General features: G+C 38.6%; 1 protein-coding gene across 1 annotated transcript in view; it reads left to right on the top strand.

Moving 5' to 3' along the window:
- Window positions 1–26155, top strand: part of LOC126188080 (NHL repeat-containing protein 2) — a 156838-nt gene that overhangs the window by 58402 nt on the left and 72281 nt on the right. The window contains exons 5-6 of the mRNA XM_049929532.1: window positions 4232–4369; window positions 17556–17791. Of these exons, the coding sequence (XP_049785489.1) occupies window positions 4232–4369; window positions 17556–17791 (374 nt within the window). The remainder of the gene's footprint in view (window positions 1–4231; window positions 4370–17555; window positions 17792–26155) is intronic.

Here is a 26155-nt window from a genome sequence, read left to right as displayed (position 1 = left end):
GAGTGCACCGGTGTCCTTTCCTGTCCTTTGCTGCCAGTTCCCTAAGGGGTAGCATCATTCGCCATACGTTTGAACTGCTGATGGTTAATAGACTCCTACGCTTTTGCATTTGCCTCCTCTTGACATTGGACAAAACTTGTTTCCCAAAAACAGGAGAAGTGAGTTCCACTGGCTCAGTTCCAGTTTCAGTGAGAGACAGCACCTCCAACTTATTGGTTAGTGGTTTGGTACAACACCCTGAGTCCTCCTTGGTCCACACCCACCGTGTAATTCCTCCACAAATCTTCAGCCAGATCAACTGAAGTGTAATATCCATCTGTGGTGACATTGCGTCCTGAATTTTGTGTGGGAACAACCAAGCAGTTCACTATGGCTGCAGCTGAATTGGATAGTTGTGCTTACTCTCTATACTGAGAACATAACTGGTTTTAGAGCCTGTGAGCATCCATGTAAGTATACCATACTTTCCAGGCTTTTTCTTCACAAAGACCTTGAAGATACACCTGCCTTGGAGCAATGACAACATTTCATCAGTAACAGTGTACATCCCAGCAGAATTATGTTTTGGCAATAATTCACTAATTTTGTCAAATACTTCTTGTATTGCAGAAAACTTGTCATGTTTCCTGAACTCATTTCATGTCTCTCTATTATCACATCTTACTATTTTAATAAGATGACAGAATCTAATTTTATGCATACTAGCAGTATAAAAAAACATTTCTGGAATTTTGGATGATACATCGGGAATAGGTGACTTACTATCACCCTCCTTCCCCATAATAATAACTAATCCTATATATGCCATGAATTCAAGTCTGTCTTTTAAGGCTAAAATCTGTCTCAATGCTTCTTCATTGGCGTGCTTTATTATGATGTTAATAATTTCTTAAGAAAAACCTCTTCAAATGATTCTCTTATTGTTCCTATTTTACCTCCATTTCTTATGTCTTCTCGCTCTTTCAATTTGTTTTGTACTACTTTCCTTGTGATATGGGGTGGTTTATATGTAAGAACTTTTCCAGTGATTGTAAAATACTTCTCACAGACCTCACCAGCTGTCATCATCTGCTGCAAGACCCAGAGTCCATCTTCAGAGTCTGTCTGCACTGTCCACATTCTTGCACACAATTCATTCCTCTTCAGTTTCACTCATCACTTCATCACTATAACCAAATTCAATTTCAGAATCTTTAGATTCTTCTACAGTATCTAATACTTCTCTTTCAGTAAGAGAGTGACAATACATCAGTCACAGCTGTCTCGAACACTGGACAAAGTGGCACTGAATAAGAAGGAACTCGAAACAATCAGAAACCAACGAGAAATGAATCATTTTTGAGATCATTGTTGCTACCCACACAGAGAAATTTAATGCCAAGAGGGGCTACACTGCCGAAATGTTATAACTTATGAAATAAGACATTCATTGTCAAGTCACATCTACTATTAAGGTGTTAGACTTTATGACGACTGCCATTAGACTTAAATTAACAGATTAAGTTTAGCTGAAAAAAGTTATATATGTATAAAACCTGGTAGAGGAAATAATAAGAAACAATAAATATTTTTATCAGAATTTTAAAATATGAAATGCCAATCTAAATTACAGTATCTATAAAAGATGGGCACAAAGTACCCCCACCTCACCCTCCTGGTGCTGTGAGGGTTAATACGAGGATAATCCCAAAAGTAGGGTCTTCTATTTTTTTTTTAAGTACATAGACCTGTTTATTTCTACAATGGTTTACATCAGTTTACAGTTTGAACATTTAGCTATTTTTCGACATAATCACCATTTCTGTCGATGCATTTATGTGGACACTGTGGCAGTTTTTGTATGCCCATGTCATACCAGCTCACCACCATGCTGTTCAGAAAGTTATGAACCTCTTCTTTCACTTCGACATTGGAGCTGAATCACTTTCTGGCCAAATGTTCTTTTAACCTAGGGAACAGGTGATAGTCACTGGGCACCAAGTCAGGAGTATAGGGTGCGTGGGTGATTATGTTCTGCTGAAACTGCCGCAGGAGAGCAACGGTTTGCGGAGTGATGTGTGGGCGACCGTTGTCATGGAGAATGTGTATGCCCTTGCTCAACATTCCTCTTCTCCGGTTTTGAATTGCCCGTTTGAGTTTTTTCAGAGTCTCACAGTACCTGTCAGCATTAATTGTGGCCCTAGTGGGCATAAAGTCAACCAACAATACCCATTTCCGATCCCAAAAAACGGTTGCCATGACTTTTTCCGGCAGACTGTGTTTGTTTGAATTTCCGCGGCTTTGGCGAAGAAGGATGCAGCCACTGGTGTGATTGTTGCTTGGTCTCAGGTGTAAAGTGGTATGCCCTGGTTTCGTCGCCTGTGATAATGGAGTCCAGAAAGTTGTCCTGTTCGGCTGCAAGGTGGTGAAGAAATGTGCAGGAAGCATCAACTCTTTACCGCATGTGGTCTTGAGTCAGCATGCTTGGCACCCATCGTGCTCACATCTTCCGGTAGTTCAATGTTTCCGTTAAAATTCTGTGAGCGGTGCTTCTGGAAACCACAGGAACCAACATGCAGAGATCATCCAGGATGATCCACCGACCTTCACGCTTGCTTTGCTCAACCTTCAAAACTGTCTCCTCAGTAAGTGACAGTCTCCGGCTTCTTTGTTCATCGTGAATTTTGGTCCGACCAGTTGCAAACTCTCTACACCACTTACGAACATTTTTGACATCCATGCATGACTCACCATACACTTCCATCAATTGGCAATGGATTTCAATCTGCACAGTGCCCTTTGCGTTCAAAAACTGAATAACTGCACGCAATTTGCGTTTGGCGGTAACATACAATGGGAGCTCCATTCTCAACGGCTGCCAAGCCAAGACTGAGCACCTCAGTGTGGCGTGCGCATATTTACACACAGCGTGTGAAGCACTCTTCATAACAGTGTGACCAACTGCCACACCAACAGAGTTCTGTGCTTATAAAAAAATAGGAGACCTTACTTTTGGGATTACCCTCATACATAACCCTAGTGGCAAAAAGAGATAGACATCTCACTCCTAGGCAGATCACTGCAGACCTTACAACTGCTACCGATACATGTGTCTCTGCCAGAACCATTTGTCAGTGATAAAATCAGGCTTGTTTGTATGCTCAGAAGCCTGTTTAATGCACCCTACTTCAACAACGCCATCGCCAAGAAAGAGGTTGATGGTGTAGGGGCACATTATTTGGGGTCAGCAACAGTGGTCTAGAATGATATTCTCTGATGAATCCTGCTTCACTGTGCCAGGTGATTCTGGCAACCTGTTAGTGTAGAGAGAGAGAGAGAGAGAGGGGGGGGGGGGGGACATTACACAACACACACAATGTTCGTGAAGTCATCGGTATGGCATAAGCATTATGGTGTGGGCAGGCAGGCATTGTACACACTGGCCAAATACCTCTGCGTATCTTTGCATGATGCACCATAACAGCACAGTGCTATTGCAGGGAGGTTATTCTGGATCATGTCCATGTGTTTTGGGGTGCAGTAGGTCACAACTTTCTGTTTATAGATGACAATGCCCATCCACACAGGACCACTGAGCTGTTGGAGACACTGGAAAGTGAAGACATTGAATGTATGGAATGGCCTGCATACTCCCAAGATGGAAACCCTATAGAAAATGCCTAGGATGCTCTTGACAGATGTGTTTCTCAAAGGACACCCCTTTCCAAACCATGCAAGAACTGAAAACTGACTTGAGACAGGAGTGAGACAATATCCCTCAAGGACTCCTCAACAGTTTGATAGCCAGCATGAATAATAGATGCAAATTGTGCATTAGTGCCCAAGGAAGGCACATTTCTTACTGAGAGTCTGGTATCTATCTTTATGTTGGGAGTCTGACATGGGTCAGACATGAAAGTTATTTATGTCTGTTATCCTGCTTTCTCATGTGGTGAAATCTGTACCAATTTTTGATTATAAATGTACCAGTCCACCTCTATTATATATGTACTGTTTCATGTAGTCAATCATTGCCTGCGATTATTCTTGTCCAGCAATGCAGCGGTGTCCCTTTTCCTTAGCAGTTGTTAAGCAGTGTATTTCTAATGATGTGAATTGACATATTTATTGAATGTAAATTCCTGTTCATTTGTGAAAACATTGCTTCAGTCTAGAATGCTGTGTCAGTAATACTTTAGTTTCTTACAGCACTTTGTGACTGAAATACGAATAATAATGTTAATATTTACAGTCTGTGATTGGTGGAACAGAGAAAGGCTGTTCTGATGGCACCTTTACAGAAGCCCGATTCAACGGCCCGCAAGGTTTGGCATTTCAAAGCTGTAAACTTCTGTTTGTTGCAGATACAGAAAACCACTGCATCAGAAAAGTGAGTAGAAAATCCAACTATATATATCCACAGCTTGAAAGAGTGATGAATGACTTAATCTGTGCAACCAGTTTCAATAATAAGAGGTCATTATCAGGCAACTGTGCCTTTTTGTTTGTATTACTAAGATGCCTGATGGTTAAGTGTTAAATTGAAAGTGGTTGCATAAATAGGTTAATTCAGCATAGTAGCTGATAGTGTCTCGATATGACTTTCACTATTTTTTTTTTTGTGTTTTATGATTTTTGATGTTTTCACCAGGATAATTAACTCTCATGTACGGGAAATTATCATCTCTTTCTTTACTAATGAAGGAAAAAGAACAAGAGAACACACATCATCTGAATTCACAAATTCAGTTTAATAAATAGTAATATAATAATAATAAAGATGGGTGAAGTAAATCTGTCATCAGCCTGAAGATTGGTTCGAATTCCACTGTGCTTTATTAAGCACAGTCCTGTCGGAAGAGGTATGCCCTTGCTTGTCTTCCTAGAATCTTTGAGGTGCCTTACTCGAACAGTTATAGGGGGACATATAGCTTAACGTGGACTCTGAACCATGATACAACTCAGCATTTTTCATATTAACCAACATTGAGAGAGGTGAAAAAAAGCAATAAGTGACACATAAACATCTTATGGCTGGCCAGCGATCAAATCCCAGACCATTGGGTTTATTGCACTGAGCCACCAAGCTGGATGATAAAGAATGAGAATGATCTTTTTATCTACATTCTTTTCATGCATTAGGGGACATCCGTTAACTATGTAAGCTCAAAATGGGAAGGGAGAGGAGGGTTCTAGCAAAATCTCACCAAATCTCATTTAAGGTTGGGGGGGGGGGGGGGGGGCCAATGAAAATTTCATGTCAGCTTCTTAATGCAGAGAATATACATTAATGTTTTGTTGTGTATAATTAATCCTGAGCATAGGAATTATTAAAGTACCCTCCAATACTTATGGCCTCTTTGAATTGAACTGAATGTTGTACATGTGTGGTTGCCCATGATTTCCTGATTTGAAACAAGTGCTGCACAAGTATTAGATTTCATTTGGGGCGTTCTCTGCTGTGCCGGTCGAAGTCACTGCATGTCAATCAGTCGGTCATTCGTGCTATTCTGCAAATCATATAAAGCTTCTGTTATTGTGTTCAACATGAATTTGCATAAAAACTTTTACAATACATATGTTACGCGACATGCAGGCAAGTTAAAGCATATATGTGAGCAAGATGTTAATCATTTGTGGAAGAAAACCAAGCTGAAGTTCATTGACAAGAATTCTCTTAGCGATCACATAAATCAAAAGATTCATAAACTACATAATCATATGGCTCAAACGAAGTTATGAACAATGTTTTGTTTCATCTGCAAAGTAAACAAAGGTTCAGTGAAATTAAATTTATATAATATACCAACATAAGGCCATTTCTTTAGGGATCTATCAAAATGGTTAATATTATTTTCATATAGCCTTCTTGTCCATCTTGCGTGTCTGTACATCCTTATACTATCAAGTGTTGACATACTTCAAGTGTTTTTAATCATGTTTTAAAAATACTGTTTAATACATTTTATAAATGCAAGATGGTTTTATTTCAGAATTTTAATCAGTGGTTTAAAAAAATAAAAAAGAACTCATTTTTACCTGACTATGAGCTAAATCTCACATGAGGGGGATGGGATGGGAAGGGAGGGTGGTGGCCCTTTCACATCTCACCAAATCTTTCCAAGGGGGAGGGGGGATCCAAAGAAGAAAGAAGGAAACCCTTCATGTAATTTAATGGGCATCCCCCTACCAGAGGGTGAGTTATTTGGAAAACCTGGCAAAGCATAAATTCTCAGCGTAATTGAATTACCTAGAAAATTCAGGGAAATCTCAGAGAGGGACTGTAAAGAGAGTTGACTTTTTGTTGACAGAAAGAAATGTGCTAAGTATTTTTTATCACAAATTACTTTGAGATAATGCTGTGGAAATAGTTGTTTTTGAAGTTGTGTAAGGAAAGGGGGAAGAAATGTATTGAACTGATATAATGTTTTTTGCTTGATGAATCCTCAAGTTCCAGGTCTTGTAACTGTGAATTTGTCATTGGCCCAAAGTAAGGTAAATTTTATCAGGTTTTTAAAAAACTTTAAACACAGATCCATATTTGAACACACATTTTGTAGATCAACAATGAATATTCATGCTTCAGTTCCATCTTTATTAGATTGGTGCATAAGTTTGCACCATATTTGTTTTACATGTTGGTCTTCCATTTGCTATGGGTTTATTTATTGACTGTCATTTTTTTATTTATAGGACACTGTTCGTATTTGATTTGCATATTTTCATTTTGCCATTAGGATATAGTGAGTGGAGCTATGGACATTAGAAAGTAGAGTGCCAAGTGGAGAAATCAGAACTCCAACTCATTTTTCTGTGTGAGTTCAGTAGAGGGGTGACAGCAGCGGAGGCAGCCAGAAACATTTGCGTCACATATGTGGATAATGTCATTGGGCAGAGCACAGCAAGAAAATGATTTTCTCATTTTAAAGAGGATTGTTTTGATGTTAGTGATCATCCATGTTCAAGAAGACCTTTGGGGTTTGATGAAGATCATTTAAATGCATTAATCCACAATTATCCATGTCAGTGTACTTGAGAATTGGCAAATATGATGAACTGTGTGACGTTTGCATGCAGTGAGGAAGGTTCAAAAACTAGACATATAGGTACCACATGCTGTTTTGAAAATCACACAAATCAGCTGGTGGTCATATGTGCATTTCTGTGCTGGCTTGTCATCAGTTGGCTCGTGAACAACACCAACCATTCCTATACTGTATCATTACTGGTGATGAGAAAGGGTATCTTTATGGTAACACAAGAAAAAGACAGGAATGGTTGAGCCCAAACAAAGTTGCCATTCCTTGTACAAAGGCCTTGCGCATCCACAAAAGATAATGTTACACATGTGGTGGAACAGTGACGGTGTGTTGTACTATGAATTGCTTCCCCAATGTGCACTCATCATGCTGACATTTATTGTCAACAGCTGATATGTCTTGCAGATGCACTCTGAGAACAATGACCAGGAAGACTGCGTGAAGTGATACTGCTCCATGATAATGTCTGCCTACATTCTGCTAGACTGACAAAAAACACTGTACAGGAGTTGAGTTGGGAAGTTATTCCACACCCACCTTATTCACATAATATTACACCCTTAGGTTTTTGCCTTTTCTGCTCTCTATCGAAGAACCTTCAAGGAACTTCCTTTCTGGATGAAAATGCGCTCCTAACATGGCTTGATGAGTTCTTTCCCTCAAAACCAAGTGATTTTTGTTGCCACAGAATCAAAAAGTTACCCTAGTGTTGGCAGACTTGTAAATAGTGAAGGAGAATATATTATTGATGATAAAATTCACAGTCAGGTGTATTGTTGTGTTTATTAAACTCAGGCAGAAACACTACGAATTTATTCACCAGCCCAATACTAAGTTCAGTCATATTAGTACTTTTCTGTCTTTCTCACAATGTCATGCTTCAAATTACAAATGACTACAGTTTGAAGAGAGTGTGATTTTAAACATGATACATCTTTGCTACCAAAATCTGTTGATGTCACATTCCACTGACAAGGTTTCAAAGCATCTTCCTACAAAGACTTCTCATGTACTTGAGGTTATCACACAGTGACATGGCATGGCACACGGGTGGTAAAACCTTGTAACTGATAGAATAGTTGCTAAAATTCTAAATTATAGCTGAACTAATAAGTCATGTGGCAGCTCATTTAATTTCATTTGTGGCCAGAAAAGGTAGTAGACTGTTATATCCTACTCCTCCAAAGACAGCAACCAGTATTTAGACAGGTCATGCACTTACAGAATTATTTTTGCTGTTTGTAATATACTCTGCTCCAGCAATGAGAATTTACTTCTCTATGATGAATGAGACTCCATAGCTTATTAATGACTGTCAGCCTGATCTTAACTTGGAGACTGGCTCCAAATGCTACCTATTTTTCCACCATAGTGAGGTTCCTTTTACTAGTGGAATCAAATGTAGTGGGATGTTGCTCAGTACAAAACAACTGTGCATGGCTCATTGCCCAATGTACTTCTTACCCATTCAACTGGTTGTGTACCATCACCTAACATCCAGGAGCCTCTGAAACATATGTAAAATCACAACAAGTACCAAGTTTGTACCATACCGAAATATTAAGATATTATATCAAGTCACACTCGATCATATACTGTGACACCGTAAGTGCCAATCCTCGTGACATATATATGAAATGTGATTATTGTTCTGTAACAACATGACTATGTATGCCATAGTTTTGTCATTGCTGGTAATAAAAATTATACTTATAAAAAAGAAATGAATGAGAAATTATGAAACTGAGAATATAAAAATCACCCTACTAAATTTGGTCAAGCTTTTCAACAATCATGTCACACACCACATAGCTGGATGTTAATAACTTCTATTAACATAACTAGTTTCATTTAGATTACAGATAATCTTTAGGTACACAAAATTAGCCCTTCAACCAGGAGTCGTATATTCATACATAATTGTTGTACTAAGTGACTGTCATTTACTATACCATCTTTGGTAAAACAACTCCTTGCAGTCTACAAAAATTTGCTCCTTTTTCTTTTTCAGGGTCCTGATTACAAATTTCAACTTTGCAATCTCAAATTTTTCATGGATATAAACAGTGCATTTATCAGGTAACATCATTCAAAATTAGATTCCCTGCAATTTTGATCCTTTTTTTCAGCTCATTGTTTTTTAACAAGCAAGCATGAAAATACTAAGCTGTAAAACACTCATTGCAGTCTGCCTTGTTGGTTTTACTGTTTTGCACTCTCACTCACTCCTTCACTTTCTTTCTGTTGGTAGCCGGTGTATTCGAAGCCCTTACTAGACCAGCAAGTGGAATTCCTTTCTTTGACTCTCCTATCTTTCTCCCACTATCTACCAGCCCCATCTTGTTTCAAGAGGATTTGTCAGTTATTTTTATCCTCTCATTCTCCATTTCAGTTGTTTTGGAAAAAAAGTGTAAGTTGAAAAGTTTAATTTGTGATAGTGCAGGGGATGATGGAGAAGTGCAGTGACAGAAAATGGCTTAGAAATAGTGTGTATAACAAGTCAGAAAGGAAGGATTAAAAAGCTGGCTGATCAAGTGGAAGATGTCAGTAACAGTTGACGGAAGTGCCAGAAATGATATATCAATGATTAGTTGATGTAAAGAATGCTCAACAAGAACGTCAGGCCCACAATCCATATATACCTGCCTTCTCAGTCAAAGCTGGTTGTTTTTTTGTTAAGACTGACAATAACACCACAGTTTCTGGCCAATCAAAGCTGACTTGCCAAGACTAAATGTGTTTCATGTAGAATGTTCAAAAAATACAAGTGCTAGAAAATCGTAAAAGTAACTCAGAACATTGTTGAGTCTGGACCAATTTTAATACAATATGTTTATAGGAGGAGTTGGGTGACATTACCTTTTTTGCATGAAAAGCGATGCAAGGTGAAGTAAGGAATGAACTGGTTTTGAGAATGCTGTCCATATACAGGATGGTGCACTAAAACCAACCCCAAGTTCTAAGTTGCTCATTGTCACCAGCCAATTGTCATGTATTGTTTCGAAGCTGTTGTGTATTGAAATGAGTGAAAGCCATTGCGACATGGTTAAATATGTGAAGTAAATATCTCAGCAAGATGTATCATTGGCAAGAAGGAATTACAATACATGTTTAGCAATTCATTTAAGGAAACTTGGGACATTTTTGCAAAGAAGTTTTGTGTAATTTCCATGCCAGAAAAGAGCAGTACACAGTATATGGTGACAAAGTGGCATACTACAGGATCAGTTGCAAACACTAAAAGGAATCAAGCAACCTACTGTGATTGAGGATATTCAAGCACAAATGATGCAGAGTCCAAATGAGTGGACACATAAATTGTTGCAACAAGTGAATGTTTTGTGTAGGTCTCATCAACAAGTTTTGCACCATGTATGGATTAAACCTGACAAAATGACATGTGTCCAGGAAGGAGGAAGATAAAGAAAAACATGTGAATTTCTGTTAAGTTGCCCTGTCAAACAATTGAGAGCAGAATGTTGGTTCTGCTGCTGTATGTCACGACTGATGATGCCTGGTTTCATCTAACAGCATGTGCGCCAACTATGTTGGTACACTGGGGCTCGAGCACTACATAAATAATCTTGGGGGGCACCGTATCCACAGAATTTTTAGTTTGATAAAAACAAAATAAAATAAATGTTACTCATTTGCCTTTATCAGCAAGTAATGAACTATTAAAACACTGAGATGAAAGTTAAAATTTCTGAATCCAAAACACATGTTTGTTTCAGATGTCTTTGTGCAAAGGCAACCATGCAACACACTCCCCCATTCCTTGCCTTTCTCTGACCAAGTCAAAGGCAGTCCCCAGAACAACAGCTGCACTATACTATGAATGGAATCCTGTCTTTTCGGCTTACTTTCGTGTTTCCGTACGAGTGACATGCTACAGTACCCTCAATCTATTCATCAACAATTGTTTTAAGACATCTTATTACTAATATTGAGCAATAACAAAGAATAATCTGAGATACAAGTAAGCCAATTGTTACAGACTACCTCAGCAGTTAGTTAATGATAGGTTGTATGTTTTAGGTTGGGGGGACCAGGATTTTTATTTTTACAGGGGAGCATGTATCACGTATCTTACACCTCTGGGCTTTTGGTTCGTCCAAGTATAACTGAATCTGAGTTCAATCTCATTTCTGTTGCTTTTAAGTCAGCTGTGTTCCGGACTCAACGTATGCTTATAGTATTGATATTTTTATTTTATCACAGCACAGATCTTTATGACACAGGCAGTGTTCATAAAAGAATGTAAATGAAAGGTTTGTTGTTGTTGTGGTCTTCAGTCCTGAGACTGGTTTGATGCAGCTCTCCATGCTACTCTATCCCGTGCAAGCTTCTTCATCTCCCAGTACCTACCACAACCTACATCCTTCTGAATCTGCTTAGTGTATTCATCTCTTGGTCTTCCTCTACGATTTTTACCCTCCACGCTGCCCTCCAATACTAAATTGGTGATCCCCTGATGCCTCAGAACATGTCCTACCAACCCTTCTTCAAGTCAAGTTGTGCCACAAACTTCTCTTCTCCCCAATCCTATTCAATACTTTCTCATTAGTTATGTGATGTACCCATCTAATCTTCAGCATTCTTCTGTAGCACCACATTTCAAAAGCTTCTACTCTCTTCTTGTCCAAACTATTTATCGTCCATGTTTCACTTCCATACGTGGCTACACTCCATACAAATACTTTCAAAAATGACTTCCTGACACTTAAATCTATACTCGATGTTAACAAATTTCTCTTCTTCAGAAACACTTTCCTTGCCATTGCCAGTCTACATTTTATATCCTCTCTACTTCGACCATCATCAGTTATTTTGCTCCCCAAATAGCAAAACTCCTTTACTACTTTAAGTGTCTCATTTTCTAATCTAATTCCCTCAGCATCACCCGACTTTATTCGACTACATTTCATTATCCTCGTTTTGCTTTTGTTGATGTTCATCTTATATCCTCCTTTCAAGACACTATCCATTCCGTTCAACTGCTCTTCCAAGTCCTTTGCTGTCTCTGGTAGAATTACAATGTCATCGGCGAACCTCAAAGTTTTTATTTCTTCTCCATGGATTTTAATACCTACTCCGAATTTTTCTTTTGTTTCCTTCACTGCTTGCTCAATAAACAGATTGAATAACATCGGGGAGAGGCTACAACCCTGTCTCACTCCCTTCCCAACCACTGCTTCCCTTTCGTGCTCCTCGACTCTTATAACTGCCATCTGCTTTGTGTACAAATTGTAAATAGCCTTTCGCTCCCTGTATTTTACCCCTGCCACCTTCAGAATTTGAAAGAGAGTATTCCAGTCAACATTGTCAAAAGCTTTCTCTAAGTCTACAAATGCTAGAAACCTAGGTTTGCCCTTCCTTAATCTAGCTTCTAAGATAAGTCATAGGGTCAGTATTGCCTCGCGTGTTCCAACATTTCTACGAAATCCAAGCTGATCTTCCCCGAGGTCGGCTTCTATTAGTTTTTCCATTCGTCTGTAAAGAATTCGTATTAGTATTTTGCAGCTGTGACTTATTAAACTGATAGTTCGGTAATTTTCACATCTGTCAACACCTGCTTTCTTTGGGATGGGAATTATTATATTCTTCTTGAAGTCTGAGGGTATTTTGCCTGTTTCAAACATCTTGCTCACCAGATGGTAGAGTTTTGTCAGGACTGGCTCTCCCAAGGCCGTCAGTAGTTCTAATGGAATGTTGTCTACTCCGGTAGCCTTGTTTCGACTCAGGTCTTTCAGTGCTCTGTCAAACTCTTCATGCAGTATCGTATCTCCCATTTCATCTTCATCTACATCCTCTTTCATTTCCATAATATTGTCCTCAAGTACATCGCCCTTGTATAGCCCCTCTATATACTTCTTCCACCTTTCTGCTTTCCCTTCTTTGCTTAGAACTGGGTTTCCATCTGAGCTCTTGATATTCATGCAAGTGGTTCTCTTATCTCCAAAGGTCTCTTTAATTTTCCTGTAGGCAGTATCTATCTTACCCCTAGTGATACTCGCTTCTACATCCTTACATTTGTCCTCTAGCCATCCCTGCTTAGCCATTTTGCACTTCCTGTCGATCTCATTTTTGAGACGTTTGTATTCCTTTTTGCCTGCTTCATTTACTGCATTTTTATATTTTCTCCTTTCATCAATTAAATTCAATATATCTTCTGTTACCCAAGGATTTCTACTAGCCCTCGTCTTTTTACCTACTTGATCCTCTGCTGCCTTCACTACTTCATCCCTCAGAGCTACGCATTCTTCTTCTACTGTATTTCTTTCCCCCATTCCTGTCAATTGTTCCCTTATGCTCTCCCTAAAACTCTGTACAACCTCTGGTTTAGTCAGTTTATCCAGGTCCCAACTCCTTAAATTCTCACCTTTTTGCAGTTTCTTCAGTTTTAATCTACAGATCATAACCAATAGATTGTGGTCAGAGTCCACATCTGCTCCTGGAAATGTCTTACAATTTAAAACCTGGTTCCTAAATCTCTGTCTTACCATTATATAATCTATCTGATACCTTTTAGTATCTCCAGGATTCTTCCATTTATACAACCTTCTTTTATGGTTCTTGAAACAAGTGTTAGCTATAATTAACTTATGCTCTGTGCAAAATTCTACCAGGCGGCTTCCTCTTTCATTTCTTCAATCCATATTCACCTACTACATTTCCTTCTCTCCCTTTTCCTACTACCGAATTCCAGTCACCCATGACTATTAAATTTTCATCACTCTTCACTATCTGAATAATTTCTTTTATTTCGTCATAAATTTTTTCAATTTCTTCGTCATCTGCAGAGCTAGTTGGCATATAAACTTGTACTACTGTAGTAGGCGTGGGCTTCGTATCTATCTTGGCCACAATAATGCGTTCTCTATGCTGTTTGTAGTAGCTTACCCACATTCCTATTTTCCTATTCACTATTAAACCTTCTCCTGCATTACCCCTATTTGATTTTGTGTTTATAACCCTGTAGTCACCTGACCAGAAGTTGTTCCTCCTGCCACCGAACTTCACTAATTCCCACTATATCTAACTTTAACCTATCCATTTCCCTTTTTAAATTTTCTAACCTACCTGCCCGATTAAGGGATCTGACATTCCACTCTCCAATCCGTAGAACGCCAGTTTTCTTTCTCCTGATAACGACATCCTCTTGAGTAGTCCCCGCCCGGAGAACCGAATGTGGGACTATTTTACCTCCGGAATATTTTACCCAAGAGGACGCTATCATCATTTAACCATACAGTAAAGCTGCATGCCCTCGGGAAAAATTACGGCCGTAGATTCCCCTTGCTTTCAGCCGTTCGCAGTACCAGCACAGCAAGGCCGTTTTGGTTAGTGTTACAAGGCCAGGTCAGTCAATCATCCAGACTGTTGCCCTTGCAACTACTGAAAAGGCTGCTACCCCTCTTCAGGAACCACACGTTTGTCTGGCCTCTCAACAGATACCCCTCCGTTGTGGTTGCACCTACGGTACGGCTATCTGTATCGCTGAGGCACGCAAGCCTCCCCACCAACGGCAAGGTCCATGGTTCATGGGGGGGGGGGGGTGAAAAAAAAAAAAAAAAAAAAAAAAAAAAAAAAAAAAAAAAAAGAGAGAGATTCCACAAAATAACGTACACCACATTTCGCCGTTGATATGCACCCACAGAAATTTTGGATAGTTGGCGTCCTTGTCTGACAGGACATGTTAATTCCCAGAACACCAAATACTGGTTGACGAACAATCACTATAAAATTAATAAAGAACCTCTTCAGGATAAAAAAAATCTAAGTGTGTTGTGTAGTGTCAGCAAATCAGATTGTGGATTCCATATTTTTAGAAACAACAGTAAACGCTTCTATGTATATGCAAATCTGTAAAGAATTTTATGCACAGTTGATTCCCATGAACTTACATATGTTGTCTTTCAACAGGATGGGGTGAACTGTCATACTTCATGTCAGTAATATCACAAATTCATGAAAGATTGTCAAAAGAAAGGACTGTCAGAAAAAGAATGTCCCCGCCACATTCATTGGACCTATCCACTTGTGACTTTTATCTGTGGGGCAGTCTAAAGGGAAAAGTGTATGCAACTAACCCAGTAATATGAGAAGACTTGAAGGACAATATTCGTGATGAAACTTTGAGGACTGATGCGGCAGAGTTGCACAAAGTGTATATTAACGCAGTAGGACGTGTGCAAAAGTGAACTGAGACACAAGGAGGCCATTTGCAGCACCTAATGCAGTGTGATGTTAAAAGACAAGATTAATTCAGTAAATACAGACCTTTGCATTAGCTCATCTGTTATTTCTTTATTATCTAATTATTACATGTTTAACTACTTTTTATTGCATATGTTAGGGCAGGCAACAATTTATGCCTAATTAGTGAGCAGTCTGTACTCTGGGACAGTTTTTCGTGCACCACCCTGTATATCTGCTACCAGTTCCATTTGAATTCTGCGTTTCCAGAGAGATTCTACTGGCCTTTTATGTCTTTATTTTGTTGGTAACAGCATTGCATTCCCAGATGACTTGTTCATTTCCAGAGTAAAGAATGACTGATGCCAATAATATTGTACATCAGGTAACCTAGTGCTTGTTGTGTCACTAACTAGAAACAGTTTTGTTATGAATATAGAGGTGTTTTTAGCTTTCCCTTTCGCTGTCATCATAACATGAATTCATGGTCAGAATTTCATCAGTATGGGAATTTACATCCATTGTATGCTCCCATCCTTTTACTTATCTCTGTAGTTAATTGTTTAGAAATGGCACTGATTGTGTTAATAGAATTTGAAGGAAATTGTGGGATGAGATAGCCATAGCAGTTTAGAATCAGGTCGTAACCTGATGTACCTTCACTGATGATGTGCACCATTTCAGAGATTGCGCGTCCATACAGTTCACAGGCCTGCTTATAGAGGCAATGTGGGTCATACTCCTGGCATGCTCTGGTGAGCTGCGAAAGAAATAGTGTTATTTGCAATCACAAACAGGTGCTCAGCCTTTTCTGTAACCTGTATTACTGTTGTTCAGTCAATGCGTTCAGTGCTATGCATAGCCTGTACTTCAGTGTATCTTACGTGTTTCTCTGTAAAGCACTATGTTCCATAAATCACATTTTTTCTTGCTGTAGTGAACTTGATCCCATGCTCATTACCAAGTTTACTATAGTAAGAACAAATGTGATTTCTTTATAGAGAAATACGAAAGACACAGTGAAGTATAGGTTTGTAAGCTCTTAAATAATACTGTTTCTTTGGCATCTCATAAGAGCATCCAGGGGGCCGACCCAGGTTGCTCCTATAAGTGGGCCTGTGAACTGTATGGCTGCACAAGCTCTGAAAACACACGTCATGGGTGAAGATACGTCATAACCAGTATTTATTTCCTCTTCTAAACCATATTTCTTGATGGTATACACTGTGTGATCCAGACTGCTTGAACTCTTCTGGGGACACTTTCAGTGAGATGTCTGAATGTCTGTGGAGGAATGTCAGCTCATTCTTCCTCAAGATCCAAAACCAGAGAAGGTAGTGATTTGCACTTATTCTAACTCATCCTGAAGGTGTTTCATTGGATTCAAGTTAGGACTCTGGGCAGGCCAGTCCATTTCAAGAATGCTTTTAATGCCCACGAACCGTAACTCACAGATGTTTCATCACATTTGTGCAATACTTACAGTGACCGAATGAACAGAGAAGCTATAAAATTGACTCGAACAATGAGATTACTTCCTCTAAAATGATAACTCAGTATTGACCGTGGTAAATTGTGTTATAACATTAAATAGTACTTGGCATTCAAGATTAAATTAAAACTAGTGGTATTATCAATTACATATACTGTTACTGACAGAGAAGTGCTTTCAGAATGTGAGTACTGCTTACATGGCTGAGTTACAGTCTGACAACGCATTTAGTAACAGGCCTACTTCATATGAATAAAATGGGTAAAGTGTTCCATTTTATCAGAACTTATCAAATCAGCAGTTGTTAATAATTCAGTGTGCAGGTTGTGCTGATTTATCAGTTTTGTTCCATCCATAATTTGGCTTCCTTATTTCTTTAGACATTTTCATACAATATTCTCTGTGCTTTCTTAGTTAATTTTCACTGGATACACCCCTTCACTAATAAATCACTTAGATGCAGCCACAGCACCAACTAGTGAGTGTATAAATTAATGCATCAATAAAACTTGACCACTCTCATGATATTCCTCTCCCACATACTTCAAAACCTGTTAATTCACCCACATCATTGTTCAGCAGCTCAACAGTACCTTAAATCAAATAAGTGTTCATCAGCACTATCCAAATACCTCAAATGTGCAGTGATGCTATAACCAAAGAATATTGTGGTATGTGACACTATACTCAGCTTGTGCATAATTACAAACTGTTCCAACCTCATCCTCATCTTCCTCATCCTCATCTTTTTCCTCCTCCCTTTTTCCTCCCTCCTCCCTCCCCCTCACACCTTACCTATGGACCATGCAGCTTCTGTGATCTGATATGACTTGTACATGTTTTAGATAGATCTCACTGCATGCCAAGTGACAACTGTGGCAGGAACAGGCAAGCAGGGACACGATACAGCTGGAGGTGGCCTGTGGACACAGCAGTCCCTATCATCTCCCTGGGACCTCTGTCTTGTTCCTGGAAGAGAGGCAGATGCACAAAATGATCTCAGCGTACTTCTTATAGCCATGGCAGGCACGCACCAGTTATGGGCTCTGTTTCTGAGGGACGCTGTGTGGTGGAAGCAGCGGTGAGTACTCTAGCATTTTCACTGATTTAATATTGTTAAACACAAAACAGGTTTTCATTTGTTAAGTGTGGGAGAATTGTGGAGATTCTCATCCAGCTCCAGAGTTAGATGCTGTGAGGTGTATCAGAGATATTTGCTGTTAATTTTATGGAAGCATCCTTTTAAAGAAGAATCAAGTAATCTCTTATTCCCCTCACATGTATACTGCGAAATGACCATGACAGTAAAATCAGAGAAATTCAAACACATATGGAAGTTTATTGATAGTAGTTCTTTCCACAAAACATTTGAAAATGGAGCAGGAAAAGATAGGACGATAATGTATGTGAGGTGCTTTTCACTGCACACAGGAAGGAGCATGTGGAGTGTAGATGTAGATGTGCTTACACTTCCTGCGCAAATCCTATACTACCACTGCAAAACTCTGAAATTTATCCCAAGTTCAGTACTATGTAATGCAGTTATCTCCACTATAAAATTCCATGCAGACAAGAAACAGTTTGTAATTTCTCACCAAGGAGAAAAATACCTTGAACTTATCATGTCATTACAAAGTTTTGTTGCCTTTAGTGTAGTTGCTCACAAGAAGCCACAGCTAAGTAATCAATCATAAAACAATGTACTACTGATTAACAAAATATTTAAATCTCCAGTAATGAAGCAAATATGTTGTTTTATTAACTATATACCATAGAAATACATACAGTTATATTTTAGTAATCACCCAAGAAGTTTGTTACTTATATTGGATTCTTTAGTGAAAAGTCTATCATAAGATTTACAGGTACAAGATGATCTGAAAGTAAAGTGGAAAATCAATAACCTGAAAAGCCAGTAGAACTACAGCATTTCCACAGAAATGCACAAAAATATATGTGATAAACTAACATATGGAGGTATAGTTGTTCTAGATCCATTGCCCATCTTTATTTTAAAGGATTTGGTGGCATAAATGGGAAATAATGTGCACATGTGGTTAAACATCCTATGAACAGACAAGGTGAACACTTACTTTATGCAAGTGCACATGCATACAACTTTGAATTGAGCTATTCCAGTACACAAACTATTGACTAAATTGAGGGTGAAAAATGTAGCTCTTTTGGTTATCATTTGTTTCAGTGTCAAATTTATTTGAAAATGGCATCATGCTAGTGCTAATGCAATTTGAACTACTGGTTTTTCGCTTTTTCAGTCACTTTCGGATCAATTGTTATGTTCACGTTCCTTTATTGCTCCTTTTACTGATCTTAATTTATCATAATTTATACAGCGTGTTGTTTTCAATTGGGTTTATATTTCTTATTGACTGCCCAATGTCACTGCTACACAGTGATCCTTACTCTGCCCATTGTTTGCATTCCATCCAGGACTTTCCAGTTTCATATTATTTTATAAAAAGTATAGCAAAGCAAAGATACTTTAACAAACCCCATTAAAGTTCATTTTCTTCTATGTATTCATCTCTCTCTTTTCTGGCACTGATCTTGTGTTTCTGCTCTGCACCTTATGGACAATTACCCATGCTGAATTTATTAGTTATTTTATTTCTGTGATTGGGTGCCAGTCTTTTTGTCACATCCGCGGCCTCTATGAGATGGGAGGGGGAATCATATATGTGAATAATGTAAGTTGTGTTCTGTGTATTTTTCTGTCTTAACTGTTTTATGTTGTGTTTCTTTCTGAAGGAGAGATGAGGACTCAGCTTGACATATACCTCTATGAATGTGGGGAATCTGCATCAAAACCACATTCGGGCTGATTGGTGCACCAGACCAGTAGACATTGATCCAGTTGGCTGACCCTCTGTCATGCAAGATAGTGCACTATTTGTTAAACTACATGAGTATATCTCATCATCTTGTCTAACAAAGTATGGAAATCCTGATATTCATTCTCCATTTCTTTATTTACTCTTGTAAAAAATAACAGCATTGTTCTTGTCTTCTGAAGCAGTCATTTTTTAAAAGAATCATTCAATCTTTTTTATATGTTTTGCATGCAGTTATAAGTCCCTGATGGTATTGCTGGAAAAGTAATGTATTTTTTGGCCAAGTACATGAGACAGTAGTTACATTTTGAGCTCCTATCATTTATGTCTCTTACTAAATAAACAATTACTTCCTCTGTTTATGGAAGATGTCTCAAATCAAAAATTTTGATAGTTTCTATGACTCATAATGCTGCACTGTTAAAGCACTAGCCTAGATCCTACCTCTCTTCTAAAAGAAATTAATATTTCAATCAATTTCTCCAACATGTAGAACCTATTGTTGACTATTCATAATATTATAAAGAGACAAAATATCTGGTGAGTACTGACCTTCACAAAGTGAAATTCCTGTATCCATGACAGACACATTTAAAAGCAGGTAAAAAATTATTCTTAGTTTTTGGAACTGGCCGTTCATTCCTTAGGGAGGAAAGAGTAGTGGGTGACTCAGAATCTAAGATGAGAGGGACCACCTGTCTTCATAGCTGAACTTTTCTGCCATTAGTACACTTACTTTTTTCTCTATTTGGCCCAATTAGGGGTACACTTCCTCTTTCAGTACAGAAATATTGTTACGGGTTTGACACGTTCCCTGGTTTGTATGGGAGAGTTTAATCATTGTATTTCCTATCTCAATTCCTTCCTCACCACTTTCTCTTCCTTGGTAACATCATTCAGTTTTTCTCATACCGACTCTACTTTGTCCTCTGTGACTTCTAATCAGTTGTTGATCTCTAGCTCTTCCTGAACCTCACTGACAATATGCTGTTCCAACTGGTCCATACTGCCGTTTTCTTATTATCCTGCCTGATCCATTTTCTTATCCAAAATGCATTTACCTATTTAAATGATAAATTCACTTATCTACATGTTCAGTGACAGTAAGATGCACAGTAGTTCTAATGCTCAGACCTATTGCAATGTTACAAATACTAATGGAAATACTTATGTCAGGGTGGTATCAGGTAAATATTCATAATGTTATAGTTTGAATATAATAGAGGGAAACATTCCACGTGGGAAAAAATGTGTTATAGTTATATGTTATGTTATGTTATATATGTTATGTTATGTTATATGTTATGTTATGTTATAGTTTAATGCATTTATGCTAAATTTATGTCAATATATTCACACAAATTTATTTCACTTTGTGTTTTGGGTGGGATTTATGAGATCCTGACTAGGTTGTATTGTTTTTCTTAACTGACATGGGGGTTTCCAGCACTTATCAGTGCTTCGTTTCGTCGATAGACAAGAATTGAAAATAAATTAATGAGAAAATGTTGTAATTTCACCGTCTAATTCATGTTAAAACAACATTTAGTTATTGTGTGGCTGTTGATAAATGGAGTTGTCATCTGGCTGTCAAAATAGGTTATTACGTGCAATAGCACACAGTCGCAGGGCAACCAACATCTGTATCCCGCAGTCAATAAACTGTGGTACAAGATTTTTATTGGGAAGAAATATTGTGGGATTGAATGGTTTGATTTAAAGTGCAATTATTTATTTGCAGCCTTGAGCTATAAGTAATTTGTAAATAAAACAAAATAAAAACATAAAGAGAGGATCTAAAAGTAAATATTTGAAATTTCAGTATTCAGAACATGTAATACAAATCCTTTTATTATAGTCGTGAGTGGTAGTCACATGTGGCTTCCTAACTGTACTACAATTAAATTAACTTTATGACTGACAAATTGAAGTATCAGGGGACAGTGTTGCTGGTATGCAGTCTGCCATGCTAAACAATGCTCAACATGTACTTGTAAAAAGGAACAAAAATGCAAGCTCATGGCAGTCGAGACAGAACTGTGATTGTCTGGCCGTTGGCCCCTACCAATCGACTCACTGAAACATCAGTCACAAAGTTATGTTTATTGAAGTAAATGGACATTTGTATTAAGTGCAAGAAATTTAGCATTGGAGTTGTATTCCATTTTTGATGGAGGTTTAAATTAAGTAAGGAGAAATATTACAAACCTCTGTTTTTTGTATCTTTGCTATGAAAAGGAAATATAATAATGGAAATTCTTGATTGGAAAAATGCCTAAAGTAAGGGAAAGGTAACCACTTAGGTATGGAGGATTGGTGTGGTAAACAGAAACACTTATTAGAAAACAGTTAACACTAGCTTTTGAACTCTTGCTCTTTTTGTAGTGAGAGTGCGCACGCAACCACATAGATGCCCAATGCTTACAGTAGCAGCAAGACTGATTAGTTAGTGAACATTGATTATTGAAAGCAGTTGTCTGGGTAGATGGAGGTGGGGAGGAGGTACGGGAGGACACACATGGCAAGGAGATGTTACAGGGAAGTGTGAGGCAGGTCTTTCGCCATATGACTCAGAAGCTGCGCAACTAAATGAAATGAGTTCAGAGGGTAGAGCATATAAGGGTTAGAGAAATGGAGGGGGGGGGGGGGAAGGAGAGGTGGAGACAATGAGCAGAGAGAGTAAGGAAGGGTGGCAATAACCGAATAGAGTTTGACGGAAAGAAGTCCAAAATACTAAATTCAGTCTTCTGAAATTGTTTCACTGCAGATTGTAATATGTTTCCTTTGTTCAGTCACCGCATGAAGATATTCAGATAAGTGATCACAGAATAGAAAATCAGGTCAATAGTGGAAAGGCAGCTGGATTCAATGAGACACCTGTGAATTTTTATAGAGATTATAGAAAAGAACTTGTTCTTCTTCAGGGAGTCATTGGTCACTGGCGCAAACAAGGGTACCTAGTAACTGGAAAAAAGCACAGGTCATTCAAGAATGGTTGTCAGACAGATGCATTTAATTACAGGTCTATATTGCTAACATCAGTCTGTTGTAGAATTATGGAACATGTTTTATGTTCACACTTTATGGCATTTTTGGAGACCAGAAAATATGTTCAACAAAAATCAACATGGATTCTGCAGATATGCAGATATATCTTCTAAAACTGAGCTTGCTCCATTTACCCTTGAGATCCAGAATATCATAGACAAAGGTGCCCAGGTTGATGCAGTGTTCTTTGACTATTGGAAACTATTTGATACAACTCCATATTGTCATTTAGTGGATAAAAAATGAGCCCACCAAATGTCAGAGCAGACTTGTAATTGCATTGGTAACTTTCTTGCAGGCAGAGCTTAACACATCATTAATCTACATTAATGAGCTATAGAATAATGCTGAAGGCTCCATGAGGCTATTCACGGATGATGCGGGTGTCTTTAAGAAGGTTTCAATACCAAAAGACTGTAGCAAAATGCAGGAAGGCCTGCATAGGATTGACATTTGGTTCAGGAACTGACAGTTGTTCACAAACTTGTGTTGTAATTACAATTGGTGCAAATTAAAAATGTTTAAAATTTAAGTTTAGAATCCTTCAAGATTCTTAAGAAGTTAGTTATAATTCAAATCCATGTAACATAACATTTGTTACAGTTACAGAGTAACCTGTCGAATGTGGAACTGAAAGTTCTGTGTCATAACTGTAGTTGAGGTGGGGTAAGAAGATCTCTGACAGCTAGTAGTATTGTTGCCAGCTTTCAGCTGTGTAGCTGTCCATTGAGCTGTGACAACACTGAGGCATTGCCACAGAGATGTTTGCAAAATCACTATGTTGTTTGCGGTAGGCCCACAAAGCTGCCATGCCCAGCCCACTGCAACTGTCAGGAATCAACTTACGCCTACTCAACCATACCATAAACTAGTCTGCTGCAGCTTTTTCTTCTTCTTCTTCTTCTTCTTCTTCTCTCTCTTTCTCTCTCTCTCTCTCTCTGTTTCTCTTACGAAACCTGATTAATGCAATACCTACAGCTCTGAAAAGCGCTCTTTGCTTGTAGAGTGTGGATTGATATAATTCATGAGAAATACTGCTAAGTATAGCATAAAACATTTATGCAGATTCTAAAAGTGCTAAAACATTTTTAAAAAAGCTTTATCAATCAATTATTAAAAAGAGAAATTTAAGACATTTGATAGGGATCCTAACTGGTACCAAGTTTGTACCACTCAAAAGTGCCATCTGTAGACTGACGTAATACATAAAAGGTGTTATTGAATGAAACCTCAGTGAGGACATTATTATCATTAACAGCTTTACACAGGCTTTAAAATGCACCAAAAATATCTTCTCCTCCTTCTGTTTGGCAATGGCCCTCTGTGGACTGAAATAATTCATACATAAAAAAATTTCCTAAGCATCACTTAAAAAATTTAGGGCTTTGATATCTTTAAACTTTAAAAGAAACATAGAAAATTATGAAGTTCTCTTCTCCTCCTCTTATTTAGTGGTTGTAAAGCTGCTACAGTACTGTGCCAGGCTGAACACCAAACCACACTGATGTTTTCTCTGCCATGTCCAATTCGTCACCACTGGTTTGCTGAGGGCTACTGCAGCTGATGTTTGGTAGAACATCCCACCTCATCCCAAAGCAAGTCTTTAAAAATTTTGTAATAGTTACTATGCATGAAGTCATTTTGCTTGTTAAATAGTTTCTCTCGGTCTTTCACTTGGTGGGCATTAATTTCTAGCTTCTCCAGCACATTCAAATTAAAACTTTTTGAGCTGTGTTGCATTTCCATTTGCCCACTTATTGCAGTAAACCTTATGTTTGCTATCTTTCACTCACATTCCAAATGCTGTCTGATTACTGTTACTGGATTGGACACAGCAGAGGAGACTTCAGCATGGTGGGGTTTTCAGCCTGGCGTGTTTGGTCTGGTACGCTAGAAAAAGATCCTCCTAATCCCCCGGATTGATTTCAATCAAAGTTAGTACACATATACTTACTATCTGGAAATAAATTCTGTAGGTGTAAGAACCAGCAACTTCCTCTTGGGGTGAGGTTGACAAGGTGGAGAGAGTAGGGGAGAAGAGATAGACAGAGAGAAAGAGAGAGAGAGAGAGAGAGGCATGTGGAGATGGACCAAGAGAGGGAGGACATGGACAAGGAGAATGGGGAGGAGAAGACGAACAGAGAGAGGGGCAGGAGGGGAAGAGAGAGAGATGGACAGAGAGAGGGGAGAGGAGGAGATGGACAGAGAAAAGAAAGAGGATGAGGAGGTGGGCAGAGAAAGGAAGGAGGAGGAGATGAACAGTGCAAGGGAGAAGAGGGAGTGGACAGGGAGAGGGGAGAGGAGGAGATGGACAGGGAGAGGTTGAGGAATAGATGGAAAGAGAGAAGGGGAGGGGGAGATGGGCAAAGTGAAAGGGGAGCAGGAGATGGAATTAGAGGGTGAGAGGAGATGGACAGAGGGGTGAGGAGTAGGTGGACAGGGTGAAGGGTATGGAGCAGAGGGACAGTGAGTGGGGGGGGGGGGGAGGAGAAGATGGACTGAGAGAGGGGCAGGAGGATATGGACAGGAAGTGGGGAGTGGAGGAGGTGGACAGAGAGAGGGGGTGGAGGTTTTGGGCTAATAGAAGATTGGAATAAATATATACCTGAGCAACACTGGGTAACCAGCTGGTTGTTTTGTGAAGTTTATTTCAAATATTTTAGTGATATTAAATTCCACATCAGTGTTTTCTGCTATATTTAGGAGCATTTCTTATGAATTATGTCAGCCCCTCTCGCTACATATAGAGGACACTTTTCAGAACTGTAGATGTTGCTCCAGTTGGGTTTCTTAATAATATTTGTATAAAATCGCAGCAGGCTAGTTGTGGCTAGTAATGATAGTGAACTTTCAATTCCACATCCGAAAGGTTACTCTGTAACTATAACCTATGGTGCACTGCCCCAAATTGTATTATAATTAATTTCTTAAGAATCTTTAAGCATTATAAACTTAAATTTTAAACCATTTGTAATTTTCACCAATTATTTTTATAAGACAATTTTTGGTAATGGATCTGAAGATGGGCAGCTTGCCCAAAATCAGTCATGTGGAAATAAAGGAAACCATGCTGGAGACTGAATTTGGACAATTTTTTATAAGCAACTATTGCTTTAACTCCACGAAGATGAAAGCATCTAATTTTGATATCTTGTGTAAGCCTCTTCATCTTGCCATAACAACTGCACTTTACTTCCACATAAATTTGCTTACTGTATCCATACCTCACTCTCCCTGTACAATTTTTAGACCCCCCACTTCCCTCCAAAAACGAGGTTGACAGTTACTTTGTGTAACACAGTGGTCCTATCAACCAATACCTTCTTTTACTCATGTTGTGCCACAATATTCTTTACTCCTAATGCTGTTGTGTACCTCCTTGTTAGTTATGCGATATACCCATTTAATCTTTATCATCCATTTATAGCAACGCCTTTTAAAAGCTTCTCTTCTCTTCTTCTCTGAACTGCTTATTGTCCATGTTTCCCTTCCATTCAAAGCTACACTCCAGACAAAAATCTTGAGAAAAGACTTCCTAATGCGTA

This window comes from Schistocerca cancellata, chromosome 5 (genome assembly GCF_023864275.1).
Source record: "Schistocerca cancellata isolate TAMUIC-IGC-003103 chromosome 5, iqSchCanc2.1, whole genome shotgun sequence".
Classification (NCBI taxonomy): domain Eukaryota; kingdom Metazoa; phylum Arthropoda; class Insecta; order Orthoptera; family Acrididae; genus Schistocerca; species Schistocerca cancellata.
Note: the sequence above shows the minus strand (reverse complement) of the source record. Positions and strands in the feature narration are given on the sequence as shown.